Here is a 19,718-nt window from a genome sequence, read left to right on the forward strand (position 1 = left end):
TTGTTCCATGAAAAACACAAGGGCATTTTTGTTTTAAGTATGTTAAAAATGCACTTCCAGTTTATCATAATCATGGATTTACACAGTACACATTTTATTGCCAAAATAAGCTACATGTACTAGCTTTCCAAATGTGTATATATGATTATCCTGTTTAGCTGCATTTAATGCAACCTAAATAGCTAAATTGCCATAGTTTGAGTTTCTGTATTCATTAACTATGTCTTTCCAGGCAGTAATGTAAAACAAATGTGTTATATTTGAAACAATTTGAACAATTACTGTGTTTGCAAGGCAGGCCAGTCCAAATATGACATAAGCTACTCAAATATGTGGACTTTTCATTTAAAAAGTGTATGGAAGCTGTAATTTGATCGATTCATTTGATACCTAAAGCAGCTGCTTCATAATTCTGTGGTACTGGGAATAATCCCTTTTTGGATGAAATACAGTAGAATTTGATGCAGAAATAAAAGCTTTTAGAATATTTTCTAAATTAACATGCCTGGTCCCATTTTCTGCCCACCCGGTGTTAAACTGTACGCAGACTGGCTCCATAAACATCTGTGGTCTAAGGACAAATAACTGAAAACCTCAATAAGGCGTCATTAGGAAATCTTTACATACACAACTAATAACAGCATTCTTGGCAGTTCAAATTTAAATGACATAACATGCACATTGTTTAACCACAATAATGTGCTTGATGATGCTTTAAATTCAGCCTTTTATATTATTAAACCACCTACAACTTCAAAATGCTCACATTATGTTAAGTTTTGCAGATCTATGTTTCAACAATAAACCAGAGACTAAAATACACAGCTATGTAAAAATACCCACAGTGCACCAGTGCCACTGCACCCACTGTTAATATAATTCTGCTTTGATGTTTACTACCTCAAGGTCATTTAAGGCACACAATGAATTGTGAAGGATTTCTATTTGGTATTCCAACTTTATTTACTGAATCCACTTTCACCATGTGTTTGCTTAAGACTTAACCCTGTGTTAAACAGTTTATTACACTATTTTGATATGTGTTGCTGATTAAGATACAAGCTCCAGAGTGTTATTAGAGAGCTTAGACTCATTTCCCTATATAAACTGCATACAAATGGGAACCCTTAATGAAATAATCATCTATTTGCAGTAGTATAACTAGAGATATGCTAGGCTGCTTGGTCTGTGGCTAAATCCCCCCCCCCTCCCCCCCATAGCTAGTACCTTCCACCCCAGTCCAATAAAGTACCACAGTCTTGCCTCCTTGGATGCTGATTCTGTTTGACCTATGCAAGGTTGGTACTTGGTTGGCGGGAACCTTCAAGGACAGCCAAGAGTTCATGGCAGTGTTGGTGGCCCAGTCCTTTCTGTCTCAATCACCTGATATTTGGGGGTGATGTGCTGTTAGAAGTGCAGATAAAACCGACAAATCCGATGATTCAAAAAATAGCTGTCAGCGGCTTTCTTTTTTTCTTTTACCCACTTGACCAAACCACTTTACTTCATAGTTACACTCTGAACTAACCAGAACCAAGACCACCTGCTGGAAACGTAATAGAAAACAGAATGCTCACGTTAAATACAATAGGTCAGTTACTTTCCTACCCACATCATCAAATCCGATAATGTATATGGTTGGTTAATACGGGGCTGTTACGTAAAGTAATGCCAGCAACTGAAGGGACAATAAAAATATTATGGCATTATCATTATGTTGTAACACCACCCTAAACAATATTCTTCTACTATAAAATCACGTTTAAAACTTCCCACTGCAGAGTACGCAAATATAGACACAATTATTATTTATTTTATTTTACAATGAAAAAAAAAGTATATAAAATAAATAATAATATATTTTGTCATATGCTCATTAACAGTCCTGGGATCACTTTCTGAGTGAGGTGAATTTGGGGGTCATTATCTCATTTTAAAAATGAATACCAGTTGAACTGGCTTCATTGATTGTCTTGCAAAACAGGGGGACTTAAATATCCTACATTCTTGCTACAAATACATAGAAGGATATTAAAGAAAACATTCAGCCGAGACAATGCAAGTTTAACAAAAGGTTTAACTCAAGCACAGCAAGTTGTGTACTCATTTGCAATGCAGCGCAATAGCAAAGTCTGTTTGCCAGGGGTAAATAAGGCCATCTGAAGAGGTTAAATGTCACATAGATTTCTCATTGCTTGTGCTTTCATCGCGGTGGTTTGGTGTTGCAAACACAATCGCATTGCTCGTGGTGTTCCAGGTGAATTTCAGCCAGCGTCATGCTCTTAGTTCGGCTCCTTCTCCTGAAATAACCTGGTTCTGGAGCAAATTTCAGCACCTAGACAAAACAAGAAAACATTTCATTACGTGAAGTCACTTCACCTAATAAAACAGTGTCTGCAAAAAGTAATAAACATGTAAATGGAAAATCTACCAATAGTGGCACTAGGGTGTGTTCTGAAAGAAAATTCTGCAAAAGGATTACACTTTGTTAAATCAGCCAGTTAATTGCTGGTCAAGCTTCACTGCTGTTTCAATATTTGGGTTTAGTTAATCTGAATAGTGATGATCAAAATGTTTTTTCTTTGTTTCTTAATTATTTTTTTTCACAGACTCCTGCCCAGTGCCATCTGAAGTTGCTGCAGCAGCTGTGATACTGTTGAGGAAGGAACAGTTGATTATTTCCATTAATTTATCAGGTCTCAAAACCCTGCCTGTAAAGCAGAGCAGAATGCAAAAGATACACTAGAAGAAAATAAAAAAGCATCTGTTTATTAGTGATAAAGAACAGTCATTTTTTTCATCACCTTTTTTTCTATGTTTTAAATACCCAATTTGAATGTTGTTTCACCACTGCATTTACCAAAGAGAAAGGCTGAATATCAAAAGGCAACCTCAGTTCTCACTGACAATTCTCTTTTCACCCACTGGACTAGCTGACTGTATGACCAGCAGTGGTAATGGAATGCGATGGTGGGAGCTATCCCCATTCCATTCTCCACCCGCACCAATGCACGAGTAATACACAAGTACAAAGCTTATTACTCCTCCTTTTTTTTAAGGCACTACCAGTTCAGCCTTGCCCACATGTGTGCTAGAAATACACAATAGCACTTCAAAACTACGACATTTATGGTTTTAGCCCCACCCCTTTCTAATTACGAGTATGAAGGCCCCAGTATGTGAATAATGAATTTTAGCTCCACTGCACACCCCAACTAAAATGACTACCTTCCTTGAAGAGGAGTAGCACATTTTACAGTTTTCATGCTGACTCATTGTTAAGCAATGATCCAACTGCACAATGATTATATATTTTTTTTTACATTAAGTCAATACGTTCAGAATTGTTTCAGGAATATCTTAACTTATTGAGTGCTTGCAATTTAAAAAATGGCACCTGAAGCATTTTTGAGAACATATTCTTGAAGCAACTTTTAATGTATTGATTTAGCAGTTGGCAGGTGTATAATTGCCTTCAGGTTTGCATTGCTGTCCCTTAAATCCACAAATAACACCCTTGGTTTCAATTTGAACTGCTCAGAGCCAACACTAACAAAGGGTTGACTAAATTGACTTTGGCTCTTCACGGACATGGAATGGACTAATGAAATTATTAGACATTAAGCATTTAGCTGGAACAGCGAGAAACCTATTAGCATTCTAATTGCAAAAGGTACCCACAATAGAATGATATTTAGTTATTTCCAAAAAAATAATAGTTTAACTCAATATGGTATTTGCAAGTGGAAAGCCAGGCTCAGTATTGCCCTGACAACCCACGCTTTTAGATATGTATTAGCTGTATTATATACTGAATTTTTCAAGTAATCTAATCATTGTGTACATCAATTCCAAATTTGCATTTGGACCGATATCGACCAATCAGAATCTATAATATAAGAACGGAAGGTGTTTCACAACATTTTGTTTTTACATTCTGTTAAAACTTTAAATGAAAACCTGGTTTGAGAATTGCAAAGACAAGCCAAATACTTTTACTGTAGCAACAGATAAAGGTACAGGGCTACATTATTTCTTCATCTGGTTTCGTTATCTTCACCAGAGGAAGGGAACATTTGTAGGCTGGATTTAAAGCCAGGTTACAAAGGCTGAAGGATAGCAAACTAATCCACTGAAGCTCCCTAATCCCTTGGTTTGTAGATCATTTTAAATCTTTTTGTGATGACTTGAGATATGGGATCTGAAGAGGAACTGCCATCCAAGGGGCTGGGCTGTTTTTCAGTGCATGTGACTTAAAAGGGAAACTGCTTGGCTGAGCTTGGCTTGTTTTAATGCGGTATGAGTCAGTTTAAGCTAGTTAGGAATGTTGAGATAATATTATAGTTATAGACTGAAGGACAGCTGGTGGATTTTCCCAGTGTTTTATAATAAGAAACATGAACAGGCTATATGTGCAAAACTGATAAGAAAGGAAAATGAATGGGCAGACGCATTCCCAGACAAGACAGGAAAGAAATGTTTGAACAGAATGGAAATTGGACAGCTTTTTCTTGCCGACTTGTGACTCTAATCTTCAAAGTGCTTCAAAGTTAAGTAGGCAAAAAATAAATAAATAAATAAATAAATAAATAAATAAATAATTGACCAGTGACTGCAGAGGTGGCTGGTAAGATATTAAAAAGGTAAAACTATCAGAAAGTTAAGTAGACAAACATTTCTGCTGACACAGCTGTGTAAGAAGATATAAAAGCACTGCCTGGTCTTAAAAGAAATGTGCTTTTGGGAATAGGAACATGGGCCAAATCCAAATTAACTACAGCTACAGCAATACATCCCAACTTGTTAGACTGCAGGCTGATAATACTGGTAGCATTGAATTTAGTTTTTTGCAGGCTTGGTTATTTCTCACTTTATTTATTTGTACAGTAGTGGGGCAATAAAAACTATATTCAGTGGAAACATAACATGACTTACAATTCCCAATGTTCTGCTGTAAGCCCCATCCGAGATACCTTGTATCCATTACAAAACAAATAATAATAAAATATGCTTGTTTCAGTCAAACAACCTTGTACTATAGCAATTTACTATGCCAAATACAGCAAAATACTAAATGCCAAATCACTCTTGTACTGTATCTGAAACCAGCGGAAAGAATCAGGACTGGGGATATTCTTCTTTAGCTGCTGCCTACCAAGATCAGCTCCAAGATTAACAGCATTAGCTGGCTTAACTAAAATGATGCAGGACAACACAAAATCCCCCCATGGGGAAATCTGACCTCTCCACTATTGTACAAGATTACCCCAAGCCAATACAATTTGAATGCAGTATCCTGAACCTCTACAAATTCTTATCAGTATTTTAAGACCCCAGGCAGGCTTGACCTTGCAGATCCAGACTGGACAGGGTTAACTGCCCAAGGCATAGAGATCTGCAGGCATTAAGCTTGCTTACTTTCAACACCCTGAGGACAGTATAACATGATAGGAAGTGCAACATACCTCGTAAAGCTTCATGGCTGTTTTAGCTGCTGTGCAGGTGCATGTCCTCCAATGCTCTGTGCCACAGGCGCAGTTTCCGCCGCATCGCTGTACCAGGAGGCAACGTGGAAAGAAAACAGCGTTTGTCAACTTCAGCTCCTCCCTTAAATTTACAGAGTAGTTCCGAGGCGTGCAGCTGTAGCGTTTCACATCTTCGTTCAGCCTGTCCAAATCAACTGGAAAGCAAACAATCAGATTGTAAAAGAGTCACCACAATGCGGCTTCAATGAGACGGGCATTTATGTGATACAAGATACCTCTATTTGGGTTGGGGTTGTGATATCTGTTAGTTGGTTTGGGTATAATAATCTCTTGCACAGCATTTACACTGCATTACAAAAATATAACTGAATGTATTATATTTGGGTATCACTTTAAAATAGTGGCTGCAAATTCCTATGAATTCCAGTGCATTAGCTATTCCAATGGTGATTGGAATCACCATTGGAATAGCTAACAAGCATTAGAAAATAAAAACAAAACATTTTTTTTATTGAGATGTTACTCCTATACAGTCCAATGAAACTTGATTGGAATTCATTCACGTGTGATCATTATTTTAAAGTGTTACCTGTATTTGCTACTCCCTAGCATATGTGCACTCTCTGTACAGTTTTATACATTTATTCATAGTTTATGTTGAAATTTGACAGACATTTGAATATATTTAAGGCAATACCAGCTGTCCATATGACAAAACCATCACACAAAATGGCATAAAAGGTGGCGATTTTGGCAATGAACAGCCTTCAGAATCAATAAGCTTTGTGGGAAATCTCTCTGCACACCCTTGCACATCAGTCCTCCAATTTGAATTTATATATGTGTATATATATATATATATATATATATATATATATATATATATATATATTATCCAGTATGGAACCCAATACTACTACTGCTACTACTACTACTACTACTACTACTACTACTAATAATAATAATAATAATAATAATAATAATAATAATATACAAACAGTGTTGGGCATTTTACTGAAAAAAATTACTTATTACTCATTACTCATTTCATCAGAAAAAAATTATATAATGTGCTTGCATTTACTTAGTAAAGAAAGTAGCATGTTATATTACTCATTATATTACTTGTTATATTTATCTCGTCTTGTCCTTGAAACAGTTGTTCTGACTAATGCTTACTATTTAGCTATATGTCTGGTAATTCATTTACTAAATGTTTCAAACAGGTTTTTACATTTTTGTAGTATAACAAACAAACAGCTCTTAATAACTGCTGTGGGGTCTCATTTCAATTTAAGCTTGCAGACAGAGAGATGACACGATGGCAGCACAGATAACCCAGGGTATCACTGATGTGTCGGCAGATGAAATAGTGTTCCTGTGAAATTCAAAATTCAAAGGTCGAGTATGTGCATTTGAGATTATAGCTGGTTAAAACCATTCTACTAAACATCAGATTAAAAGCTTATCCCTTTGTAAGCTGTAATTGTGTATATGTATTTGTAATGTACACCACACATGGTAAGCGTACAAGTCTATTTCTGAATTTTCCTTTAAGTAAAAGTGATACCAAATAAAGATGGAAAAACATGCCAAGGATATGGTCAGTTCATAACAAAAACAGGACACTAATGTGTACCATTAGTTTCCAGTCATGGGTTATGTCAATCTCACATGTTCTATTTAATGTTACATATGCTGTTTATTCTTTAAAATCACCATCAAAAGATTTGTTTTTTACTTAATGAATATAAAAAAGGTAAATGCCGATACTGGTAACATTTCTGTCTGGCTGGTCAGCAAGAATTTCCAATTAGAGCTCTAGAGCACACTCTGCATTAAGAATCACAGCTGCTCTTCAATCACAGCGACTTAAGAGAACTTTGAAAAGCTATTGCAGTTTTAACATGTTTATTCAGAAAATGCTGAGGTTGTAAAGAGGCTGAGGGGAACTATTATTTTAATTTAACCGTTACACTGCCGTCTATTTGTGGGGAAAATAAGCATTTACTGTATGTAGTGCCCAGAATGTTTTCTTAATATAAAGTCTTTTATTACTAATTTTATTACTAGTTTTATTACTAATTCTGTGGGGCCACAAACCTTAATACATTGCTTTATTTGTAGTATGTTTTTTGGTTTTTGTGTGTATTTTTGTAATCCTTTTGTATTCCTTTTATATTCGTTTTCTATTGTTTCATTCAGTAAAATCCCCCTTACTTTTCTGTTTTCGTTCATGGTGAAAGCTTCTGGGTCTAAGGTGCGCTGTGTCACTGTAAAGACTATCCAGGTCTTCCTGCCAGCTCTCTGGGTTGAGATGTTTTAGTAGATCCTCCACTGTATCAAAGGCAGCGATCGTCTGGTCCAAAGCAGCAGCAGTCAGAGGAGACTCAGTTACTGAAGAAGAAAACACAGCTGGTCCCTGGAATTTCAAATAAAAATACATTTTAAAAATCCATATATTCAACTAGTTAATCCTATCTTCAGTATCCATGATGCATTACTTTTGTTTTAAAAAGGACAATAATCTGTTTTTACTTTTTAATGCTCCGATGCAATGATATTATCACTTTTATAACTTCTCTACACACTTTATGCAGATACTTTTCTTTGTTACTCAAAGTGAGACTGTCTTTGCTGGTCCAGTGTCCAAGGATTTCTTTTAGATCATGTGAACTCTTCTGTCTCACTACAGTTATCATCATTTCTTAACATTTAAATATGGAATTTATTTTTTAGATAGCATAATAAACATTGCTTGATGATTTCTGCCCTCTGTGAATGCAAAGCAATATATTACAATTTGTTTTACCAAAAATGTGTTACATAACATACATCAACCTATTAATACACCATTTCTGAAAAAAACACATTTGATACAGTATATAAAACTGTGTTTACATGAAGGCATTCTTCTGTTTGTGTAAACTGTGAATGTAGTTCCGTATTCATTGTTTAAATCTACTCTTCACCAACAGGAAGAGCCAGACGTTTGAAGATAGTGAATTTAGCTTTTACATTTGAAGCTTATCTTTGACATTGTTCTTGTTTAGATGTTTCTTTAATGACTTGGCAAAACAGATTTGACTCGAAGCTAAATTTCAATTACATTACAGGTCTGTTGGAAATATTGTGCTCTTTTAGTGGATACTATTTTTTGTTTCTCTGAATACAGCCATACAGTTAATAGTTTTGATAGCACTAAAATCCAATTATTGCACACTGTCATTACGGTACTCTAGTGGTATCGCTTAAACTTGCTTTAATGATGGGCAATTACCTTTCTGGTTATAACGAGTTAATGTTGGATAACTAATGGCTGACATTTTTTGAAGGGGAGCAAGCTGATTCTTGTAATTAAAAAAAAAAGAAGGTATTCATTGATAAAACATTCAGCATGTATCTTGACATTGGTCAATTCATTTGTCATGGATGGGGTAGCAAATTACTTACTGAGACTGAGACAGTGACTGCCTCCCAATTAGTTTCTGATGCTGCAGGCAAGTCATCCTGAGAAAGGAAAAAAAAGGTCACAAACAGCTTGGGTCATTTATATGAAAGGAGGCCATTGGAGCTCTTTAAAAGAATCCATCAAACAATCAACCTTGATCACTCTCTGGTTCCTCAATAATGTAAAACCTCCTGTAACCATTATTATAAAGTCAATCAATCAGGTTCTGAGTGGATTTTGGTCATTATCCTTCGGCGGACGCTTTCATAAAGCTAATTGAACATCAGAACATGGACTCTTCTTTTAAAACTACAATGTAAATAACAAACAGCCTAAAGAAACCAGATTTAAAAATGTATTCAAAAAAGATCCTGATACACAAAACCATAACTGACCTGGTCTTGCGGCTCGGGGAACTAAATGTTGGACAAATAAAAACAGACACCTTTTCCTAATGAATAGGTTTAGGACATTTCAGTAATGTGGGTGTGGAGGGGTTCATGGATAACTGCACACAAGTGATAAATTGCTTCACGTGTTGCCCAAATTGTTTATTCGTGTAGTACTTGTAGTCTCCATTGTAGCATGGGGCCCCTTGAGATACAGGGATATTCATAAGTCACACAAACAGGCCAGAGTGATAACACAAATGTTCAATGTGTTTGCCTGCAGAATGTAAACTGGCTTTTTTCAGTTCATTCCAATTATTGCATAAATGCAGCCGTGTCCATTGTAATTCTGGATATTTCACTGAAGATTTTAGCTTTTCATTATTTAATGGACCATTTCTTTGCTCTAATATATTTCTGAAGAAAGCAGCAAAAGTAAACAACAGGTATGAAATTGAATATCAGGTTGGTGTTGGGTTTTTTTTTCAGTCTGGAGGTCATATCACTTAACCAAGCAAAGGAGTAGAGACTAATGTTTTCTGAAAAATCACCACCAGAAGCTGTAATACCATCAGTTGTTAATTGCACTTCATGTCTGCTATTGATAAAAAAGGAAACACATTTTAAAAATGAAAATTCATTTTTATTTCAGTAAAAATAAAGATTTTGAAACAACGTGTTAGCTTGTGGTATCCACTGATATCTGTAGTTGCTGGCGACAATAAGCTAAATGTGCTGTTCAATGAGGTAGTATTATTTTACAAATAAAGCTATAAATTATGTCACATATTCTATAGGCAAGCCTTCAAAAAAAAGCTAATGCAAAATTAATTGGGTGGTACAGCAAAAGCTAATCCTTCTTCAACATATTGTTTCCATATCACAGTCTAAGAGATGCTGCAGTATGTGCTGGCTCAGGCATGACTTTGGCTTGTTGCTATGGCACTGCCAGTAAACCTTGTCAAAATGTATCAATTCAATTTGTTTTTATCTGCAAGACTTTTAGATTATGAAATGGTTCTCCTCCAGAGTCAGATATTCTTCAAAACGGGAAAAGATGTGCCAAGGGTGAAAAACTTATTTAGAAAAACATAAAAAAGCTCTCTGGAGTGAGTGAAAACTAACAGAATGATGAGAATGACATTAGTGTTTAACCCCTAAAACTTTACAAAATAATTGGAAGTGAAAATGCTTATTACAACAGGTTATAAACTGTTTCTTGCAGTACCAGTAGCAAGCAAAGCTTTAAAATGTGCTTCCTAAGAAAACACTTGGTGAGTTATTTACCTGCTAATATTTAGTCATCATTTTGAGCAACTAAATTAACACTGGAACATGAACATTTGATCATGCTTTATTTATTTTTGACAATAAAATAGTTACAACCATATATTTTCCTTATTTCTTAAGTCATTTAAGATCCCAAACTTGGCTTCATTAAAGTCGTACAGATGCCAGGAACAATTCATTAACGCATTCCAGTGATAACAGTAAATAATTGTGAATGATCTTTACTTTGCACCTCCAAACGATTTATGATCACCAGGGTTATACAATGGTGCTTTGCAGAAAATGTATGGGCAGTATGATGGAATTGAGTATAACAGTCAGAACTGCGATATTACTACTTATACTATTGAGATTATTATTGTGAATTTTCATTCCAAAGAAGTGTCTCTTGTCTCCTGCAGGAGTCCAGATATTTTCTGAGATTTCTATGATTCCAATTGTATAATAAGGTATGTGTCATCCACCTACACCCGAGGAGAAATCAAATGGTTTTGGTGATATTTTCAGAATCCAGAGTGCTTCTTGTTCCAGATCAATGTACAGGTCTACTGTTTTACACCAAATGAAACGGTAGGTTATTTTGCAGAACATTTTTGTTTGGGCTATGATGGTAACCCACACACTATTTAAAGAAAAGAACACCAGATTGAAAAATCTGATTTTTGATTGGATCAAGATTGATACACTCATAGTAATACATCCATTTGGTTAATCGAGGTGCAAAGTACAGTGCTTACATTTTAACATACATATTCACTTCCAATTCTAGTAGAACAAAACAACCCAGACCTAACCCTTATTGCCTCATTTAAAAATCTCTAGGTGGTCAGTGCTGACAAATGCTTCTTTGTGTGTGGATATTTTAAGACAGTGAGTGGTAGGGATGTTTGACTCAATACCAGAAAATTCCTTTCACCATCACATTCAGAAACCCAAACAGCTGGTAGCTCCTCTTAAGATAAACATCTGATTCAAATCTTTACATCACCAAACCTCCGGAAGATGCTTAGGGCATACAACTTGCAGCAGACAAAAATGCCTCCATCTCACAGACAGAAGGAATGCAGCTCATTCTTTTGACTTTCAACTTGTTGAAACATGTCTGTTCCTAGTTCATAAAAAACAAAACTCACTCAAGGACACAAAAGGCTGCTGACATTTAGAAATCTGGAAGAATATAACACGTTCAAAGAGTTTTTGATTAACTTTAATTTGAATTGCACTTTTTGATTCAGAGTATGCATTTTAATACTTTAATATTTAATAATATTATGTTTCCAAATATCAAGATTTATTTAGTAAAAAAAAACTGATTTTTTCATTCAATGCTGTGTAGTTAAAGCACTAAGATTTAATATTTAAATATTAAGTACATTCTTATGTATGCACCACATATTGTAATAATGACGAATGAATGTACAATCTAGGTCTTCATTTTTGCTTTGCTTTTTTGCTGCACATAGTATACTCGTACACCACTTTCTCTCTGGTCTGCTGGTGTATTTCTTCAAATCCCTTGTAGTTCATTTCATGTAGTCTCAGCAAAAGCTTTTGAAATGTTGTGCTTCATTAGCCAGCTTGAAGTCAGACAGAAGTATCAAAGTTTATCTAACCGAAGGCTACAGTACACCGATTTTGGAAGTCGATGCTTGACTTCACAACATGTCTATGCAATGTGGGGGTGTGAAGAGCCAAAAACAATAACGTTTCAACACCGGTACTATTTGTGGTTTAACGTCATCAATTAAAAATAAAAACCTTAATCCAACTTGATGATTTCTGACTAGACCAGGTTAAGAAGTAAATTAAAACCAAAGTATGCCACATCCAACTGTTTTAAGACCTCACTGAAACAAGTATGTCGTGCATCCCCAGTAAATACAAAATTAGAGCTATCTGTATCAACCATTTGCACATGTAGAATGTATGTGATATACTGACAGTCAGCTCCATATACCACCCTATTCTGATACTATCAATGGTGGCATCGCTGTGGATCCGCAGTGCGAAAAATGATGGATTGGCAGGAACACGTTTCGGAGGGTGCGTGTTTCAGCCTCCGTTTCCCCGAGTCGCCAAGGGGTTGCAGCCGTGAACCGGGATAAAAATAATAATTGGGCATTCCAAATTGGGGAGAAAACCGGAGTAAAAACCATTGGCGACGACTAAAAAAAAAAAAAAAAGTTAAGGGTGACATAGAGACAGATATACAGATTGACACACATGGTGCCTCTCTGTACCCTATATAGAAACCAGACTGTACAATATACTGTCAAGTTGCCATTTTACAGTTCAGTTAAACGTCTGTATAATTTGTCAGTGCAGATCCATGAAGAACAAATAGGACACAAAGATACAGGATATTATATACCAATGAGTTGCTATTTTTAAAGTGCAATATAAAACTAATAGTAAGAGCAATATTTCTCAGAAAGAAACTGTGTGACTGATTTCCTCAGTGGATTGTATCACAGGTAGCGGTTGCCATCTTAGCCCTTGACAATAAACATATGTGTGTGTACAGGAAATTCAGCTTTCCAATATAATAAAATATGAAGTGAATCTTTGAATGCACATTCAATCTGTCTGCATTGGTGCCTGTCCTTGTTTAAATTAAATGTATGACAAATACAAAGTCTGTACAGTACATCCATATTTCTTGGTTCCAGTCCGATATCAATTTGACACTACTCTTAATTTTCTGATTCTGATTATTGAAGTGTACAAATTTACAATAGGGCGTAATTCTGTAACATGAAAGCAGTTCATTTAGTTTATTAAAGTAATTTGCAACACAGCCATCTCAAACTTGAATATCATGTAGCTCATGCTGTGTTAGAGAACTGGGGTTAAAAAGGAATTAAAAGTGCTGCACTATTATCATGATTGTAATGCCCTTTACTCTTTAAATAAGCAAGTCATACTCAGAAATGATTACATTACATTAATTTGCTATATTGACTTACCAAATAGTGACAAAGCCTTTCCTTTCCTTTATAATATTTCAGTATCTATGACTGGAAAATATTGAAGTGTATTTGTAAGTCACAAAGTTTTTTTTAACTCAGTTATGTTTCACCACAAGACCACAGAATTTGACACTAATGGGATGTATGAAATGGGGTAAAGCAGACATTTTTGTAACTAAGCCAAGCATTAACTAAACACCATATTCTGTCAGTGGGTGAAGTACAGAAAAATTGTCCTAGTCTCCCAACCCCGCTCTAACAAGCACCAAACCCACTGAACACATGCTGCCCAGCAGCTGTGAAGGGTGACCTTTATAACACATCATCCCTTCCTAAATGAGTTATAATGCATGATTATATGTGCATTCAAATGACATATTACTCAGCTGATGGGAACAATTCCGCAGCTGAATCAATGCATTAAATCTATCTGTGGTTCAAGGGAGTATGTACTTGTAGTCCCCATCTGCTCCAGTTACTCACTCAACAACCTTGCTCTGCTCTAAGTCCATGCAGGAAAAATGTGCTGTAAATCATTGAGCTTAAAATGCACATTGAAACAATACATTCAATTATCCCTTCTAAAACTTTACCAAAGCAAATCTACTTCACTTTGCAACGTTGCATCCAGAACAGGGTGAATTAGTCTTTTTATATAACATCTACTTTGTTGTTGTAAAATGAATGTTCTATACTGTATTTACATTATAATTATCAGTGCATTACAATAATCAGAGATTAGCAGGGACAACTGCTATTGCATTGGTAAGTATTTGCTCAGCTGCCAAAAGAACTGGCATTCATTTTAAAATATTTACTTTAAAAAGCTAGCTTTTAACCCTTCAGTTGCCTAAAAAAATAAAATAGTTTTCAACAAAATTAGAGGGATAGCATGATGTGGTACTATTATTCCTGAGAAAAACTTCAATTGACCTCGCTTTTTAGGACCATGGCTTTACTAATATGCTTTACTGTTAAAAAATGGTCATTTTATGATAAGTAGGAAACCGTTGTCATGCTTCAGAAAAAGTGAACTAGTCATGAACTGCTTTAAAAAAGGTCAGTACAATGACTTTTTAAGCTTTTATAATCAAGGTTTAATTTTACCTACCTAAATACCTTGGCTTACAGTAGATTTAATAGAAGTGTTCCTCTTACCTTTTTTCCTCTCTCTGACAATTTCTTAAATGCGTCCCTTAATATTCCTTCATACCATGAAAAAGGATGTGTTTGTGTGCTGTGCTTGGTATTTCACAAGCGTCAATGCTTCTCTGTGGCTGGACTGAGACTTTTACTCCCTCCAGGTATACCATGCTTAACCCTTTGCGGTCCATTGTCGGACCTGGTCCGACATTGCAATTATTCCTATCAGGTCCATTGTCGGACCCTGTCCGACATCATTATAGGAACGCAAAAATCGGGTTTCTAGTCGTTTTTTCTCCGGAAAAAGCCAAGAAAACCATTCAATGGCCGAGTGGGAGCGACAGGAGACGAGACAAGTCGAAAAAAAAAAAAAAGGCGTATCTCATGATTAGTCATACATGGCCCTGGTATCAGATAACGGGGCGGTCATAAGTAAACAAGCTGGCTCATAGTGTGTCAGCGCACAGAGAACACGGACATTTGCAGAGCTTTTTTTGAGATGTTATAGTAATAAAATAATGACTTGGATCGCATTATTGAGGAGTTTGGTGATAAAATGAGTGATCAGGAGATGATTGATCGGTATGTACGACTATTATAATTATTATTATTTATTTCTTACATAGGTGAAAGCTATAGCGAACGAAAGGGTGGGGCGGGGCTGGAGATGCCTAGTGAGTGTTTTGTTGTTATGCAGGGACTTTTAAACCCGTTTGACTGTGGAAAAAAATACTTTTAAACAGCGCGTCTAAAATTAACTGCGCGTGTGAAAATAAATTGGACCTGACGTGCCTGACAAACACTTAATAAACTGACTGCAAAGGGTTAAAAAGCCCATTTCCAAAATCTGATATCACACAGTCATAGAGAACAAATGTTCCTTTGCTCACTGATTAATGAAAAGTGTTGATTTTATCGGATTTTTCATAACACAAAACATTACCTCTATCAAATATTACACATTTAGCTCCCCCAAGAGTACATGTCTTATTTTTTAATGGCTTTTGTGTATACCCTCTAATCTAAAAGCAGTCAACACAGCAATAACACATAACAACCATGCTGGATCACTTCACCCGCATGAAGCCTGCAATCACAAGATATAATGCCAAGGACTCAACCATGTGTACTGTCGTCACTTACCACAAGTGAGTAATGCAATTTAAATCCGGGTTTGGCAACAAAATAGTCATCAGATTTAAAGGTGATTTTTATCTTGTTAGTTTTTGAAGTGATTCTAGGAGGAAGTTCTTTGTGTCCACACCATCTCCCCCTGATAACTGTGCTAGTTTCAGATACATCCTCTACCTCCACAAAGTCATATCTGCAAACAGAAAAATACACACATTTGAATAGAGCAACACCATTTACATGGCAGGGATCTAACATCAGCACGGCTATTGCATTAGCAACACTTTGGAATGCTGCAGTACTCTAGCAATGAAACCTGACAGGCAATGATTCCAACCTGATTGTTAAGCAGGGCAGTGAAGGTCTTCAATGTTTGTAAATACATCTGCTTTGCCCCATAAGAATATTAATGCAAAATATTGCTGGGAAAAAAGAACAGCAGCACAAGAATAAATGAATACACATCTATATAATGTTAATGTATTAATAATGAGGGTTAATAACAGTCATAAGAGTGTTGCCACACAACTAGTTGATGCTTTATACTGCATTATAACTGTATTAATTACATTGTTATAACACAATATGTTTAGGATGTTAATTCCTGCTTAATATCATGATAACACGTTTAGATATGTTGTTATTAATTAATATCCATATTATATTATATTATATTATATTATATTATATTATATTATATTATATTATATTATGCAGAAGCTGGACCTTCATATTCTTACAGAACTGAAATAGGTTCAGTTCAGTAAATTCAGCTGATTTCAGATCCACTGTATTTAATCAGTGCCTCACTGCATTGGATTTTCTTTGGAACAGCACTCACAGACTGCCGGTGAAACTTTGAAAGGAAGAGGGGTAGGACCTCAAATTGGTAAAATTACACAGTGGTGGTATTTACCTAATAATGGAAGTGAGTTTTTACACAACATAAAAAAAAAAAGATTTGGTACTTCATATGAGATTTCACGGATCATATTTGAAGAGGGCTTTACTTACCGACAGATTTCATTTTCCGGCTCTTCAAGGCCAAAGTGGCTGTCAAAGTCAAGCTGTATCCGAGTGTTTTCCGGAGAGAACAATTTCCATGTCAGTAGAAGGTTTCTTGGGTAGCTATTGGGAAAGCGAGGACTCTGGATGTAGCCATTCTCCGAGACTATGATGGTATCTTCTTTCCGGTATAAGTCTGTGAGGTGATTGCTGTCTGTTAGTGGTCACAACTTGTATAAGTTAGTGTGTTTAATCATTGGAACAAAATACAATAAAATTCAATTAAAAAAAAACACACAATATAACAAATGGGGTATCGTCACCTGTTGAGGCAAGTTACACGATTAGTTCAAGCAGTGTTATGATTTTTCATTTGGATTTAAAACATGGTTAATATGATTCGTATGTCAATAAAAACAAATAATAACAATACTTTATAGATTTTCTGATACAAATCTCCTCAGAGTAAATTATAGGTCTGCTATACCAGGGTACCACAGCATTACATTAGGCAATATAGCACCAGTTCAGTCATTTATATTTTATTTCAGACATATTTGTTTTGTTTGTTTATTGGTACCTGATTCTCCATTTACTATTTTCCCCAAAAAGTCCAAGTGAGTAACAACTGAAATATATAATCTCGACAACTCCAAAATGGATATCAGAGAGCTACCACGTGGTTATGTGGTTGCACAGACTGAGTACTGAGCCGCCATAGTAAATGGGCCTTAGTTCAAATTTCCTTATATATATATATATATATATATATATATATATATATATATATATATATAAACCAGTATGTGTCTATGAAGTGGTCCCTATTCATAAATCTTGAAATCACATGTTATGATCAATTTGGTATTATATAAGAATTAATAGGATTGACACATCGGTACACAGTTTACTGATATGCAACATATATTGGTTTTCTACATGAGATCATACATGGCTGCCACATAGAAAAGATGTCCAGTTACTGTGACTGATTCTGACTTATTCCAAGCTGATACTGAATAGAGAATACAGCTCTGGCCAAAGGTTTTGCATCACCTGGAATTTTAGAACTGAGACATAAGTGAAAAACAAACAGAAAAAAAAACTATATGAACATAATTTAGATATTTTATTTAATATCATGTAATCAAAGAAACTACAAAATGATATTGCAAAAGTCTACCGGAAGCCATAATAGCAGCACAGTATTTCATGTTAGATTTCGAAAAGTCAAGTTTTAAAATTGTTGTCAGTTTTTGTTTAAGTATATGGAAAACTAAAAAGCGGTATGCAATTCAATATGTTAACATAATATTATTCAGCAGGTTTCAATCGACTTTATGAACCCAAATTAGTTAATTCTATAGGCTGATGCAAAACCTTTGGCCATAGCTGTGTGTACTGAGAATCTTTTAAAAGAGATCTCTGGTTACTGGGGTGAGAAGATTTTTAAACACCTTTGTTGGAATCTGGCCAGGAATACTGGATTACATGCATACTTTATTACAGCTACATTTCTCTGATATGTCATTTCTTATTTGTCTGATAAATTATTATGTGTGTTCTGTTTAATTCTCCGTTGAGGTTTCTGCTTATATCACTATTTGATTGCAATCCTATTCCAGCTAAAAAAACAAAAAAACAAACAGCAGCTTCTGAAGACACCTCATGGCTGATGTGAAGGTGTGGAAGCATATTAACATTGCTCTGTGCACTGAAGCCCATAGGTGAAGCAGTGTGCATTGAAGCCTCAGCAACAATGATATGCTTCCTCATCTCACTTCAGTAAATCAGCCTTAATGAGTGTTTCCATATGATTACTGGAAGAGTTAGTAAGTATTTAACATTGTGTTTAATTAAAAAGAAGATGTAAATAGTAGACGTCTTTATAGACAGTTCTGAAAAACATGCTTACTTGATACCAGTAGCTATGATAGGGCTGATTTTCACACAGGACCTAGAAGGGTCATATTACATTAAAAAAATCAAGAAATCATGCTGCCTTTTTTTTCAAATGGTAGTTTTTGATTATTCATGTCAGTCACCCAAAGCACTCTATGCAGGATGCATCAGTGGGCCTATACTTAGATGTGACTGAGCAGCAACTGGGGGAGCCCCATGAGCACACTAAAATCATTTGAGTTTTACAGGACAATCCTTTATTTGATGTGTACTGTATCTATGGCAATTTTCTTGAATCTCATTCAGCAACGAACGGGAGCTCTTAAGGCCTTTGCAAGTGGCAAGTCTCTCTGTTCCACGTAGCTGTCTCTCTCTGTTACCATCTGTTCAGCCAGATTAAAATATGTATAACATGATATAATATAATATATAATATATAGTGTCATAGCTGAACATTAGTTATCAGCTGAATTCAATTTAAGTGGCTTATGCATTATGGATGCAAGAAAATACTAAAAACTTCTAAAACAAAATACCTGTAAGTCTGCAGTATGAAAAACAGGTTGATCGCTTTGCTTTACATTAAAGGTTATACAGCTATCAAGACTAAAATTCAAGGTCACTGTCACCTAGACTCTGATGCCTATAAAACTATAAGCATGACACACAATCATTTGTACATACACACTACCATACGAGCAATTCCACAATATCCCTGTCACAAGGAAAATTAATCTCCTGCAGGGGGATACATATTCTGCCAACCTCTTCTGCTGCACCAGAATCTCATGGGTTGTATTTCAGTCACGTAGCCATTCTAAAGCTTCTGACATAGCACTTCTGTAAATTTGAACTGCTTAGCAAAGCTGAAAATCTACAAGCAACGTGTGCAAGCTGCATCCTTCCAGTTCTACATCTCTATGTCATTTGAAGATTACAAGAATACCACAAC

The 19,718-nt window shown here is 35.5% G+C and overlaps 1 protein-coding gene across 2 annotated transcripts in view; it reads right to left on the reverse strand.

The window, feature by feature from the left end:
* LOC117972789 (platelet-derived growth factor D-like) overlaps positions 1-19,718 on the reverse strand; it is a 58,542-nt gene that overhangs the window by 12,659 nt on the left and 26,165 nt on the right. The window contains exons 2-7 of one of the 2 annotated variants that reach the window (XM_059028509.1): positions 16,874-17,078; positions 15,872-16,052; positions 8,940-8,996; positions 7,707-7,908; positions 5,466-5,680; positions 1,228-2,335 (exon numbers count right to left, since the gene is read on the reverse strand). In XM_059028509.1, the coding sequence (XP_058884492.1) occupies positions 2,204-2,335; positions 5,466-5,680; positions 7,707-7,908; positions 8,940-8,996; positions 15,872-16,052; positions 16,874-17,078 (992 nt within the window). In that variant the 3' untranslated portion in view covers positions 1,228-2,203. The remainder of the gene's footprint in view (positions 1-1,227; positions 2,336-5,465; positions 5,681-7,706; positions 7,909-8,939; positions 8,997-15,871; positions 16,053-16,873; positions 17,079-19,718) is intronic. The other variant, XM_059028510.1, reaches the window with a different exon arrangement.

This window comes from Acipenser ruthenus, chromosome 8 (assembly GCF_902713425.1).
Source record: "Acipenser ruthenus chromosome 8, fAciRut3.2 maternal haplotype, whole genome shotgun sequence".
Taxonomy (NCBI): Eukaryota; Metazoa; Chordata; class Actinopteri; order Acipenseriformes; family Acipenseridae; genus Acipenser; species Acipenser ruthenus.